At 40.0% G+C, this 13,838-nt stretch overlaps 2 protein-coding genes across 2 annotated transcripts in view; both read right to left on the bottom strand.

The window, feature by feature from the left end:
• LOC114647400 (uncharacterized) overlaps positions 1-13,838 on the bottom strand; it is a 723,921-nt gene that overhangs the window by 64,807 nt on the left and 645,276 nt on the right. The gene's annotated exons all lie outside the window — the stretch shown is intronic.
• LOC114647399 (uncharacterized) overlaps positions 4,881-13,838 on the bottom strand; it is a 56,249-nt gene continuing 47,291 nt past the window's right edge. Inside the window, exons 9-10 of the mRNA XM_028796115.2 lie at positions 6,254-6,566; positions 4,881-5,507 (exon numbers count right to left, since the gene is read on the bottom strand). Of these exons, the coding sequence (XP_028651948.2) occupies position 5,507; positions 6,254-6,566 (314 nt within the window). The 3' untranslated portion in view covers positions 4,881-5,506. The remainder of the gene's footprint in view (positions 5,508-6,253; positions 6,567-13,838) is intronic.

Here is a 13,838-nt window from a genome sequence, read left to right as displayed (position 1 = left end):
TTACAGTTGTAGGGGAGCCAGAGCCTCTCATAATGGGAAATAGCCCTGGAGAGGGTGCCAGTTCACCATAGGGCCAATTTGGAATCACCATTTAGGCTGTAATGCGTGCAATCCAGTAACAGAAACTTATAAATAAAGCGTCAAATTGAATAAACGGGTTTATAAAGCACAAGAAAATCATCACAGGTATCATGTTTATGTGTGGATTCTCAGTGGCCGGCAATGACGTTCAACTATTTGTTGGCACACGTTAATGAAGCCAAAACATTTTGCCAAAGGAAAACTCCAGAAGATTGCTTGTGCATGTAAACATGGATTATTAAGGAATGAGGTTTCTGTCTTAATCAGGTTATTCTCCTTAATCTGATTACTTATGTGTGTGCATGTAAACACACTGAATGTTCCAGGGGAGGAGGTAGAAATGGTAACTGAATAGAAATGCGTCTAAAAACATCTACTCTATCCGGTAGCCTGGCACCCTGCCTGGGGTTTGTTTCCTGCCTTGCGCCCTATGTTGGCTGGGATTGGCTCCAGCAGACCCCCCGTGACCCTGTAGTTAGGATATAGCGGGTTGGATAATGGATGGATGGAACATCTACTCTAAATGCAACCAGCACTTACCGTATGTATATACTCACGTATAAATCGGGTATTGAAACCCGAAAAAATCAATCATAAAATCAGACCCCGACTTAAAAGTCGTATTTTCAAACAGGCATATTATTTATTTATTTTATTTTTTTACATTTTCTTGCCTCCTCCAATCTCACACCAGTTTCTCAGACACATTGAGTTTTGTTGCAGCAGCACAGTTACTGACTTCTTTCGCCACTTCAACGACTTTTAATTTAAAACCAGCTTCATATTTTCTTCTGATTGAACGCTCCATCGTAGATAAGAGATGCTCTTATGATAAAGGTGTATGAGGTTGAGAGATACAAAAAACACAAAACAGTACAAATGTTGCTTCGGAATAGTTCAGGTATTACCGTGTGGTCACGTGACCACAATAGAGAGGTTAGGAGCACACACTGATACAGCACATTGCCGCACCTACATAAAAAAAAGGGGGCGTGTGCTCCGTGATTACTCTCTCAGGTGGGCGTTACCATATTGTAATGTCTTGGACCAATAGTGTGAGTTTTCCACATTCGACTTATACAACAAACATTATAAAATACCAGAAATTATACAGTAAAATCAAGTCCCGACTTATCCGCGGGAGAACTTATCTGCGAGTATATACGGTATTCTCATCTGTAAACTCAGACTTTTTAAAGTGGACAAGGACCTGATGCTGTCCATTTGTTGCAGTCTGTAATTACTTTCACCTTCATTGCTCATTTTACTGGTCTGATAAACCAGAAATTAAAAAAGCTCTAGTAGCTAACCAAGCAGGCAGCTAAAGTTAGTGGGGATCATGTGGATGATTTGGTGAGTGTGTTTGTCAGGGGGCCACGGTGAAGAAACTGGAAATCTCCACAGCCAATGACAGACAGACAGCCATCACACACAGAACTTCAGTAAATCAGTGAGGAGACCCACACAAGCTGCCCCAGAAATTCCTTTCTTCCCAGGGAGACACGGCTTTTTATTCAAGAGTACAGTTTTTCTTATGCATTGTGTAACTATTTTAATGAAAATGTAGTTCAACAAAAAAATCTGTTTTTCAAATGATCTAAACATTTTAAAATTGCTGTGGTAGCTTTAACCCGTCTTCACTCAGTTTATTTTATATATTTTTTTGTTTGTCTGTTACTGGATGCAACTCAGAAGACAAATTTCATGTATCCTTATGTAATGCGGATTAAATAAAAATGTTAAACCTTGAGTCTCCAACGGTCCCTAGGGATGGATGGGCCTAGGATATACAAATTCATGTTGGTCACCAAAATCTACTAATAAAAAAGACCCTGCTCTGCTGTTCCCCACACTCCTAAAATCTTGTCTCCTGTGTAGTGCAGCACCACGAATGAGACAGCAATGCAACAGAAGACAATGCAGTCTGATCACAAATGAACAGCAGGTGACATGAGAGATGGGTGTCAACAGATCAACAAGCGGCAATACAACAAGTGAGATGATAAAAGGAAGAAAGACGACTCTTCAGCCTCAGTCTCCACATTGGAGCTCAAAGACCTTCACCTGCAGTCTCACCCTGAGGGGGCGCAATGGAGCAGAACAAGAGACATCTCAGGAGTGACATTAGATAGATAGATAGATAGATAGATAGATAGATAGATAGATAGATAGATAGATAGATAGATAGATAGATAGATAGATAGATAGATAGATAGATAGAGTGAAAGGCACTATATAATAGAGATAGATAGATAGATAGATAGATAGATAGATAGATAGATAGATAGATAGATAGATAGATAGATAGATAGATAGATAGATAGATAGATATGAAAGGCACTATATAATAGATAGATAGATAGATAGATAGATAGATAGATAGATAGATAGATAGATAGATAGATAGATAGATAGATAGATAGATAGATGAAAGGCACTATATAATAGATAGATAGATAGATAGATAGATAGATAGATAGATAGATAGATAGATAGATAGATAGATAGATAGATAGATAGATAGATAGATAGATAGATAGATGGATGAAAGGCACTATATGATAGATAGATAGATAGATAGATAGATAGATAGATAGATAGATAGATAGATAGATAGATAGATAGATAGATAGATAGATAGATAGATAGATTTTATTAATCCCAAGGGGAAATTCACAATATTTGGGCTCCATTCTTATTCCCACTGTGGATCTTCCTGTTGGTACACAAAACCTTCGATCCTCTTTATGTAATGAGACTCATATTTACTAAACTGACTGAGAGCAGTCCTGCGGTGGGTTGGCACCCTGCCCAAGATTGGTTCCTGCCTTGTGCCCTGTGTTGGCTGGGATTGGCTCCAGCAGACCCCCGTGACCCTGTAGTTGGGTTTCAGCAGGTTGGACAATGGATGGATGGATGGACTGAGAGCACATAACATGCAAGATACAAGATCAATGCCAACGTGAATCATCAGGCTACCTTTAAGAACCCTGACCTGTTAAAGATCGGGTTTAAAGGCTATAGTGATTGCTGTTTTGGCTTTTTTCACATTATTTATTTAAAAACTTACAAACGCTGAGCAACAATAAACAAAAGGTAAAACTTACAAAATGTAAAGAGACATTACATTTTAACCAAAAGAGTAGAAGAAAGAAAGCAGTTTAATCGGATTAGTATATGTGAACTTGGAAATTTTAATCATATTAAAATTACCATTTACATTCAGGTTCAACTCTTGACTTCAGTAACACAGTAATTGCTTTTGACTCCAGACTCCACAAGTGAGTGTCTTATCATAATTATAACTGGGGTGTCTCCTCTATTGCACTCATTGCCCCCCTGTGGGCAGGTTACAAACTTGTACCCACTCCTGTTCAAACAGTTTGTCCCGCACAGATCTCAAACTACCTTAGATGGTCTTCCCAGACTAAACCAGAAAAGGTCAATGGAGTCCAGTAGGTCTGCAAGTTTTTCATGCATTTGACAGCACACAATTTCTTTCACTCGGTGATTTATGAAAGTCGTTGGCTACAAAAGTAAGACTGGATCAGCAAGAACACTGCCTGCTGCTTTGTCAACTGCTATCATCTCCAGAAGGTGCCCTAGCTTTGCTTTCTTGGATGGTTCACATCAGGTCTTGCAGTCATGCCTGAATTTCTAATAAGTGCTATTTTGATTCTGCCTGTAGATCAAGTGCAGCACTAGCAGGGTGGCCTTCAACAAATTAACACTGTCCCTGGCAACAGAAGTGGTGTCATGGAGTTTGTCGGAGTGGTCTGATAAGCTGGCTCTACAAAAACATCAAAATATAGACTTCAGGAAGCAGGAGGCAGAACATGCCCAGAAAAAAGTTAACAACTTTAAACCTCTGAAAACCACCCACTTGGGCAACAACACATCTCAGGTGCCATCAGGAAGGCTAGCCAGCCCCTTTACTTCCTTGGGCATCTGTGGAAAAGCATGGGCTCTCCACTGATACTTACCAATTGCTATGGAGGCTATCCTGAGAACACCCTCAAACATCGCCTGCTTAGTGTCATGCCACAAGGACCAAAGGCTGGTCTTTTGAGCACAGGCAGCTGCCTGCCTTACTGGCACACCTAGCTGTCTTCTGCCCAGCACCCTAAGGAGAAGCAGTCGGATCATCTGCTGGCTTCCTGCTGCTGTTGCTGGCAAGCTGTGTGCTCTACTTGTCGCTTGTCGTTGTTTTAAAGAGCTGGGAGCACATGAAGTGCGTCTGCCAAAGGCATTCCAACAACTGCTAGGTTAGATGTCCGTGAACTTTAAATGTTTTCTCATTTAAGAGTCTCTCGTGGGATGTCAAATTGTCTTCGCGCGACGTTAAAATGTCTCTCACAGGACGTCAAATTGTCTTCCGAGAAGATCACGTCTCGTCTCCCTAGTCTCCCTTCCAGGATTTTTTTTATAATAGAGAGAAGAGATATATTTATATTTTATATATACAGTAAACATCTACGTGTGGAAGTGTGTGTGTCTGTCTGTCCGGCCCGGAAGTGAAAGGTGGAGTCGGGGTAAGGGCTCCACCTCTGAGGAAACAGAAACTCGCTTAGCCACTAATACACAAGTGAGGCAAGCACATCAGTAAAACGAATCATCCTAGAAGAGAGATGCCCAGAGTAAGTTCCTTTCAATTACCTGACATATCTACAGTTCAATTTCTTTTCTGACAATTTCAACAGTTTCTAGGACCCAGGCTTTTTACAGCACGGGCTTACACAGCTAGTATATTTTATATATATATATATATATATATATATATATATATATATATATATATATATATATACATACACACACACACATATGTAGATAAGCTAAATACATCAAGGCACAGGCAAAGTGTGACATGTTGCATGTTGGTAACACATGGAAGAATTTCAGAGTATTATGCACATGTGACAATACTCTTACTTACACTAAGTGTTTTTTGTCTGTTTTTGGTATTGCACATATGAAGGAGACATACAAGTATGAACCCCATCATTCACAACATATCTGAACTTGTGAATTTCCTGCCAGTTTTTCTTTTGAAGAGTACACTTGAAGCAGTGCAAGTGGAGACCACCAGGGGGCAGCACTTCCCCACATCAGATATTCCCTTTAGAAAAGTTTGAAGTGTAAATGTCTCTTCAACAGGAATTGAGACAGACATTCTTTACCTTACTGCAAATGTCACTCTCCCTTTACTCCTATGATGTTTTACAGATGACAAGGGTGCAGTTCCCCATCTCATCATCCAATGGCTCGCAATCTCACATGTCCGGATTCGAAACTTTGTTGATTTTAAATCATTTTATATTGTACTTTTTTGCTTCATCCTCAAGAAAGTCAGAGTGTATGGTGATCTCTTGTTCAGTCTTGAACGGTTTCTGCACATGCTTGAAGCCCCAAATGGACACATCAATCTGAGGAAAAGATGACAAGAGCATGGGTAAGTCTCACACACACCTCACTCTGACACCATGCAAGTTTCAGTTCATTCTACCCTGTCCTGCACCACAGTGAATTTAAACCAATTTAGGCCAAATCAGATTTGTTTGAAGCAAAGGCTCTGAGGCTAGGGATCTGCACTGGCAATAGGAAGGTTGCTGGTTCGAATCCCATAAATGCCAATAGGGACTCTGCTCTGTTGGGCCCTTGAGCGATGTAGGCCCTTAACCTGCAATTGCTGAGCGCTTTGCATTTATATAGCGCTTTTCTCACTACTCAAAGAATTGTTATTATTAAAGAAGGTTTACCATCACCAGGTGGCACTCTGATAAAAAAAAACAAATCCATGTAATCAACAAGTGGTTAAGGCCCAGATCCAAAATGGGGGTGCTGTAATCTCTGGAGTACATACAATCCAGCTCTTTTAATCACTCCACAAACTACAAAGAACAGGTGAAAGTCAAGTCCAGTGCTTGCGTATCACGGAAGTGGTAAGAAGAAAACTTCAGCAACTTCGGGATTACACTGCAGCATCCGTTAACCCAGTTTTTCACCAAACGTGTCACCCCAGCTGTGTAAGGCAAACTTACAGCACACAGCCATCTTGTGATCCATTTTAATCATCTGACCCCTCAGAGCCTGGTTAGACGCTCTGAGCCTGTTCTCAGTCAGCAGCATTATAGAAAATATATTCAACTGAACAACATGCGCTATCACTCACCATTCAGGAATATCTGCATGCCTTGTAATTGGGTCCTGTAATTTTTCGTGATGAACATAAAAGTAGTAATCACTGTTCAAATCCAAATTTTTGGGACTGAGTTCCAAGGTGCTGCTCAAGTTGTAGCAGCCATGTTTATCAGGGCTATCACTGCAGATCGTTTTCACCCCTTCTGTTACTGTTCTTTGTCCTTGCCTCCATTCAGCAGTGATTGTTTTGGGAATAAATCCTGTCACATTACAGGAGAGCGTCACAGGTTTCCCAGAGCTGCAAGCGGTGAGGTCCACCATAACCTCACTCACCGTAGGAATACCTAAAAAAAAATAAACGAAAAGAGCTCGACATGAAAAGAAAATGCAGCAATGCAGGCATTACTTGAAGAATTGGTGCATGAAGTCACTTAGGCTCAAAGATGGGTGAACAATGTTCATGAGCATTAGTGCCTAGTAAAAATATTCAGTCACCTTAAGGTCATTACCATTCTCTAACTTTTAACAGATACATACGCATATCCCTTCAATAACTGTTATTGACACCTTAAGTGCTCTAACAAAGTAAATAAATTATGAAAGGTAGACTTGCAAAATAAATAAATAACTGGAAGACACTGCTTGCATATTCACTATTCACACCCCACATATCAGTATTTAGAAAGGCTTCATTTTGCCAAATCCTTATATTATTTCACTTGTGTCCATCCATGCTCGATATAAAAAACGTTTGCAACAAGCACTAAATCCCTCCACAACAATAGCGAAGAATCCGAGTTCCTGGCAGAGTTCTGGTCTTAGGCTCATCTTCAAGTCTTCAATTCTTCAGTGTGACCAATTATCAACTGTGGTATTTGACTGTTTATTTGGTGCATACTTTGTTACTGACCGAAACTGCATTATGACACCACCATTTTACACGTCCTCTTTCCTTCATTTCAACGTAAGCCTCCCGACAAAACAACAGAAACGCTCTCACCGGCCTACACACTTGCACCAATGCACAGAAGCAGAAACATCAACATCACGCCAGACCAACCAGCGCAGCCAAGGTGCTTTAGAACAACAAAGACAGCGTATGACAAACCACAGAGCGACATTAGCCGAAGATCAACGGCAGCAAGTCTTGCACCGAGACAGTGAACAAAAAACGAATTACACGCACAACCTTTCTGAAGAGCAGCGGCAAACTGCCAGACAACAAGAAACATTATGACAGAAAAACTACAAGGATCCCATATTCCCTTTATATTACGGCGTAGGAAATTCCCTGTTTGTTTAGCATGTTGTATGACTATCACCAAGTCACAACCATAAACGTTTAAGAACGTCGGAGTTTATTTGCCAGGCCCCGTTTTTACCCATGGCCAGTTGTACACTACATTTTCCAGAGTTACACTGAAACCCAGGTTAAATGTTCAGGTACTTGTGGGTGAGAAAGCAAAAACATTATTAACTGTATTTTATTAATCATGCTGCAGAGAGCTATACGATGTTTACTTCTACAGTGGTGTGAAAAACTATTTGCCCCCTTCCTGATTTCTTATTCTTTTGCATGTTTGTCACACAAAATGTTTCTGATCATCAAACACATTTAACCATTAGTCAAATATAACACAAGTAAACACAAAATGCAGTTTTTAAATGATGGTTTTTATTATTTAGGGAGAAAAAAAATCCAAACCTACATGGCCCTGTGTGAAAAAGTAATTGCCCCCTTGTTAAAAAATAACCTAACTGTGGTGTATCACACCTGAGTTCAATTTCCGTAACCACCCCCAGGCCTGATTACTGCCACACCTGTTTCAATCAAGAAATCACTTAAATAGGAGCTGCCTGACACAGAGAAGTAGACCAAAAGCACCTCAAAAGCTAGACATCATGCCAAGATCCAAAGAAATTCAGGAACAAATGAGAACAGAAGTAATTGAGATCTATCAGTTTGGTAAAGGTTATAAAGCCATTTCTAAAGCTTTGGGACTCCAGCGAACCACAGTGAGAGCCATTAGCCACAAATGGCAAAAACATGGAACAGTGGTGAACCTTCCCAGGAGTGGCCGGCCGACCAAAATTACCCCAAAAGCGCAGAGACGACTCATCCGAGAGGTCACAAAAGACCCCAGGACAACGTCTAAAGAACTGCAGGCCCTACTTGCCTCAATTAAGGTCAGTGTTCACGACTCCACCATAAGAAAGAGACTGGGCAAAAACGGCCTGCATGGCAGATTTCCAAGGCGCAAACCACTGTTAAGCAAAAAGAACATTAGGGCTCGTCTCAATTTTGCTAAGAAACATCTCAATGATTGCCAAGACTTTTGGGAAAATACCTTGTGGACTGATGAGACAAAAGTTGAACTTTTTGGAAGGCAAATGTCCCGTTACATCTGGCGTAAAAGGAACACAGCATTTCAGAAAAAGAACATCATACCAACAGTAAAATATGGTGGTGGTAGTGTGATGGTCTGGGGTTGTTTTGCTGCTTCAGGACCTGGAAGGCTTGCTGTGATAGATGGAACCATGAATTCTACTGTCTACCAAAAAATCCTGAAGGAGAATGTCCAGCCATCTGTTCGTCAACTCAAGCTGAAGCGATCTTGGGTGCTGCAACAGGACAATGACCCAAAACACACCAGCAAATCCACCTCTGAATGGCTGAAGAAAAACAAAATGAAGACTTTGGAGTGGCCTAGTCAAAGTCCTGACCTGAATCCAATTGAGATGCTATGGCATGACCTTAAAAAGGCGGTTCATGCTAGAAAACCCTCAAATAAAGCTGAATTACAACAATTTTGCAAAGATGAGTGGGCCGAAATTCCTCCAGAGTGCTGTAAAAGACTCACTGCAAGTTATCGCAAACGCTTGATTGCAGTTATTGCTGCTAAGGGTGGCCCAACCAGTTATTAGGTTCAGGGGGCAATTACTTTTTCACACAGGGCCATGTAGGTTTGGATTTTTTTTTCTCCCTAAATAATAAAAACCACCATTTACAAACTGCATTTTGTGTTTACTTGTGTTATATTTGACTAATGGTTAAATGTGTTTGATGATCAGAAACATTTTGTGTGACAAACATGCAAAAGAATAAGAAATCAGGAAGGGGGCAAATAGTTTTTCACACCACTGTATATGATTTGTTCTTCATTTAGGTAGAAAAAGAATTAAGGCTGTGCACAGAATTATGAGAGTAACTTGCATTCTTTTATGATAAAATGCTGACCTCTTGATACTAACAGAACACCCTGTGATATTATAAATCAATGTAATAGTTTCTGAATTCTTGCTTAAAACTAAGAAACATGTCCCTTATGGATTAGTAAATAATGATTTATTAATCTAACCAAACAAAATCTAATGAAGATATTAAAGCTATAAGAATGTAATTTCTTTATAATGTACTGAACTATAAGGAACTGCTTTAAACTGGTCTTGTGTGTGTGTGCTGATAAGGGCATATTTTTAGGAATGCGAGTGCCCTGATGACTCTTTAAGTTGGTAAAAACTCTGTACACTCTTGCATGTAATAAATCAGGATGTAACTGTAACTTACAGCAATCTATGTATGACCTCAAAATGAACTGCCATGTTTTTTCTCTTTGCTTAATGAATAAGCTAGGTAATATAAAGAGAGGAGTTTTTTTTTTTAAGCAGGCAGGCAGGCTTGTCTGTTCTCCAGTCTCTTCAGAGGCGTGGGTTGGGGGGCTGCAGTCTCTTTAACTCACCAAGAATAAAGAAATTGCTTTTTATTTTAAATTGGTGTTTGTCTTCCATTGCAACGTCTATTATTATAGATGTCAGTATACTGCATTACCCGACGGCCACACTTCACACATATTGACTTATATGTGCCCTGCATTGCCCTTCTTATCCAATACGTTCTGTTAACCTGGTCACGTTACACTTTGCATTGCAAATAATCCTGCTGTTGTAAGTGACTATAATAACATCCCATACTAATCATGTGACCTCTCACAAGTCACTACTTATAAAAATAATCTGCTTTCTTACTGTAACGTGTGATGTTCTTCTCTCCCTCATCATCAATTTCATTAACGCTGTTATAATTGCGAACTTTTCACAAGTACGATTTGATAGTAATAGGCTTAAACCTTTTGGGGTAAAGGGTGGCACGGTGGCACAGTGGTAGCACTGCTGCCTCGCAGTAAGGAGACCTGGGTTTGCTTCCCGGGTCCTCCCTGCGTGGAGTTTGCATGTTCTCCCCGTGTCTGTGTAGGTTTCCTCCGGGTGCTCCGGTTTCCTCCCACGGTCTTTTTCATGAAAAAGGAGCCCTGACCAAGTATTGAGTGGGTACATGGACATTTCTATATTAAAAAAAGCATTTTTTTATTGGTCTTATGTAATATTTAAATTTTCTGAGATACTGAATTTTGGGTAATAATAATCAGCAAAATGAAAAGAAATAAAACACTTGAAATATATCACTCTGTGTGTAATGAATCTATATAATATACGAGTTTCACTTTTTGAATTGAATTACTCAAATAAATTAACTTTTCAATGAAATTCTAATTTATTGAGATGTACCTGTATACTTTAGACAAACTAGTAACTCTGGCTTTAATAATAAACTGATAAATAGTTAGGTTATCAATACTTATTGGAAGAATATGTTTAAGTATCTTTTGAAATCCAGAAAACAGCAATGACTTTCAGAAGGACTGAATATGTTTGCAAGGCTCTGTACATTCAGACTTGTCACTGGTTATGCAGCAGTCCTGAGCCTTAACTGAGCCAGGGAGAGCCATGCACCTGTGACATGGAATTTTAAATATTTGGTCCAAATCTGCACCATTCTGTATATTTATGTGTAACGTGGATTTGTTTAATTAGGACAGATTAAAGTGCATCAAAGACAGTTTCATAATGGAGTATAAACTACCAGACCCTAAGGGAGTTGATAACTGTTATCAGCCCAATTTGTTGTAAAGAAAGAAAGAAAGAAAGAAAGAAAGAAAGAAAGAAAGAAAGAAAGAAAGAAAGAAAGAAAGAAAGAAAGAAAGAAAGAAAGAAAGAAAGAAAGAAAGAAAGTCCTTTTCTGAAACAAGTTCAGGTGGCATTTCAGGTTGAGTGTCCATCAACAATATATGATTGGGTGTGAGTGGTTCCAGATCATTAGGGTCGTTTGATGTCTCTGTGAGGGGTCTGTTGTTAAGTACTGATTCCACTTCGCACATCAACATAAGAAGATTTTGATCATCGATGGTTTGTTGGTTTAATGTCGAATTTTAAATCTCTCTTATACTTCTGATTTGTCTCTCCCAAACTCCTCCTTGATGAGAGGCTGATGGTGGGTTAAAAATCCATTTGATTTCTCTTTGCATCATTTTGTTGCCGATTTTTTCATGTTCCAAATTTTTTATAGCCTCCCTTAGCTCTCTTTCTGCTCCAATAAAAATTGTTCCATTGTCTGAGCGTATGATTTTAACTCGGCCTCTTCTACTCTTGAACCCGAGTATGGCTTGTATGCAGGAATCTGTGTCTAAATTATGCGCAATCTCTATGTGCACGGCTCTAGTTGTTAAACAGGTGAAGATTACTCCATACCTTTTAACTAAGCTTCGTCCTCTTTTGACAAAGAAAGAATTATAATGCAATTGCGGAAGTCTTGAAGTCTTAGGGGTGATGTTCAATATACAGTGGCAGAACGTTACATTTTTAAACCCATTTTATCCAATCCATGACTGCAGGTGGCCAGAGCCTATTTTAGTAGGAAGTTAGAAATGGACCTGGATAGGATACCAGTGTACTGCAGGGGCCCCTCACACACACACACACACACGCACACACACACAGGACCAATCTGGAACAGCCAACTAAAAATCCTGAGGCACCACATGCAGTTCATCATGAGAGCTGTTTGTATATTATACACTATAAATACCTGGGAGTGCAGCTGGATGATAAACTGGACTGGACTGGACTGCCAATACTGATGCTCTGTGTAAGAGAGGACAGAGCCGACTATACTTCCTTAGAAGGCTGGCGTCCTTCAACATCTGCAATAAGATGCTGCAGATGTTCTATCAGACAGTTGTGGCGAGCGCCCTCTTTTACGTGGTGGTGTGCTGGGGAGGCAGCGTAAAGAAGAGGGACGCCTCACGCCTGGACAAACTGATGAGGAAGGCAGGCTCTATTGTAGGCATGGAGCTGGACAGTTTGACATCCGTGGCAGAGCGACGGGCACTGAGCAGACTCCTGTCAATCATGGAGAATCCACTGCATCCACTGAACAGGATCATCTCCAGACAGAGGAGCAGCTTCAGCGACAGACTAATAATTCTTTAATAATTCTTTGCATTTATATAGCGCTTTTCTCACTACTCAAAGCGCTCAGCAATTGCAGGTTAAGGGCCTTGCTGAAGGGCCCAACAGAGCAGAATCCCTTTTTGGCATTTAAGGGATTCGAACCGGCAACCTTCCGATTGTCAGTGCAGATCCCTAGCCTCAGAGCCACCACTCCGCTGTCACCGTCCTGCTTCACCGACAGGCTGAGGAGATCACTCCTCCCAAACACTATGCAACTCTTCAATTCCACCGGGGGGGGATAAACAGTAACATTATACAATATTACTGTCCGTTATACCTGCCTCAGACTGCATTTTTATCACTCTTTAATTTATTATTTTCTTTATCAGTATGCTGCTGCTGGAGTATGTGAATTTCCCCTTGGGGATTAATAAAGTATCTATCTATCTATCTATTATCAACACAAGTTTATATTTGAATCACTAAACCACACAACCCTATCAACATGCTATCATAAGATGCTTACCAAACAGTGCTAATCACTGGCATTCAATGGAATCAAACAGCCAACTTTGATATACCCTGAAAACATATAAATAAAGAAGCAAAGCAAAGTCAGAACAGCAGATTCATGCATTAAGCAATGCAGAAGAGAAAAATGTCATCACTCATTGGAATTAGGTGAAGAATTACGAACGTCCAAGGTTAAAGGAAGATCACACATACGCGTCATCATATGTGTGGGTCTTTTAAATATAAAAAAGAACACCAGAAAACTGAACTAGAATTGGGAAAAAGTTAACTCTATAAGCCCAAAAAGGGGTACCACGTATATGAAATGAAAAACACGCAAACTTCAAAGTAATATTTTATCTCTTCTGCTTGTCTCCATGACCAAGGTTCTGGGGACTTAATGTCAGTGCTAAGTTTACAAGGGGTTATTGCTTGAAGTGAATGGGGAGTGTCAAAAAGCAGCATGTCCCCATCTGGTTTTTGGTTGGAAGAGGACAATAACTGGGTCACTCAAAGACCATCTGTTCCTTATTATGCTATATACTGTATACCCTGCCGTTCTCTCTTATTTTCTGTAAGTGCCTTGAGCACGGGAAAGGCGCTATATAAATAAAATGTATTATTATTATTATTATTGTCAGCAAGTGTAATGTCCTGAACTGATGGAAAATTGTTTTCTTTTTTTTCAGGTAGGAAACATTTTATTTCTCTATCCCTATTGCACTGACAAGCATTCTGGTCTCTGCATGATGAATCTTGACAGAAATGAGTGCTACCGATCAAGTGATGGGCTTTTCAGCATTATATTCAGTGCTTAT

Source organism: Erpetoichthys calabaricus, chromosome 2 (genome assembly GCF_900747795.2).
Source record: "Erpetoichthys calabaricus chromosome 2, fErpCal1.3, whole genome shotgun sequence".
Taxonomy (NCBI): Eukaryota; Metazoa; Chordata; class Cladistia; order Polypteriformes; family Polypteridae; genus Erpetoichthys; species Erpetoichthys calabaricus.
The sequence above is the reverse complement of the archived record's forward strand: the minus strand, read 5'-3'. Positions and strand labels throughout refer to the sequence as shown.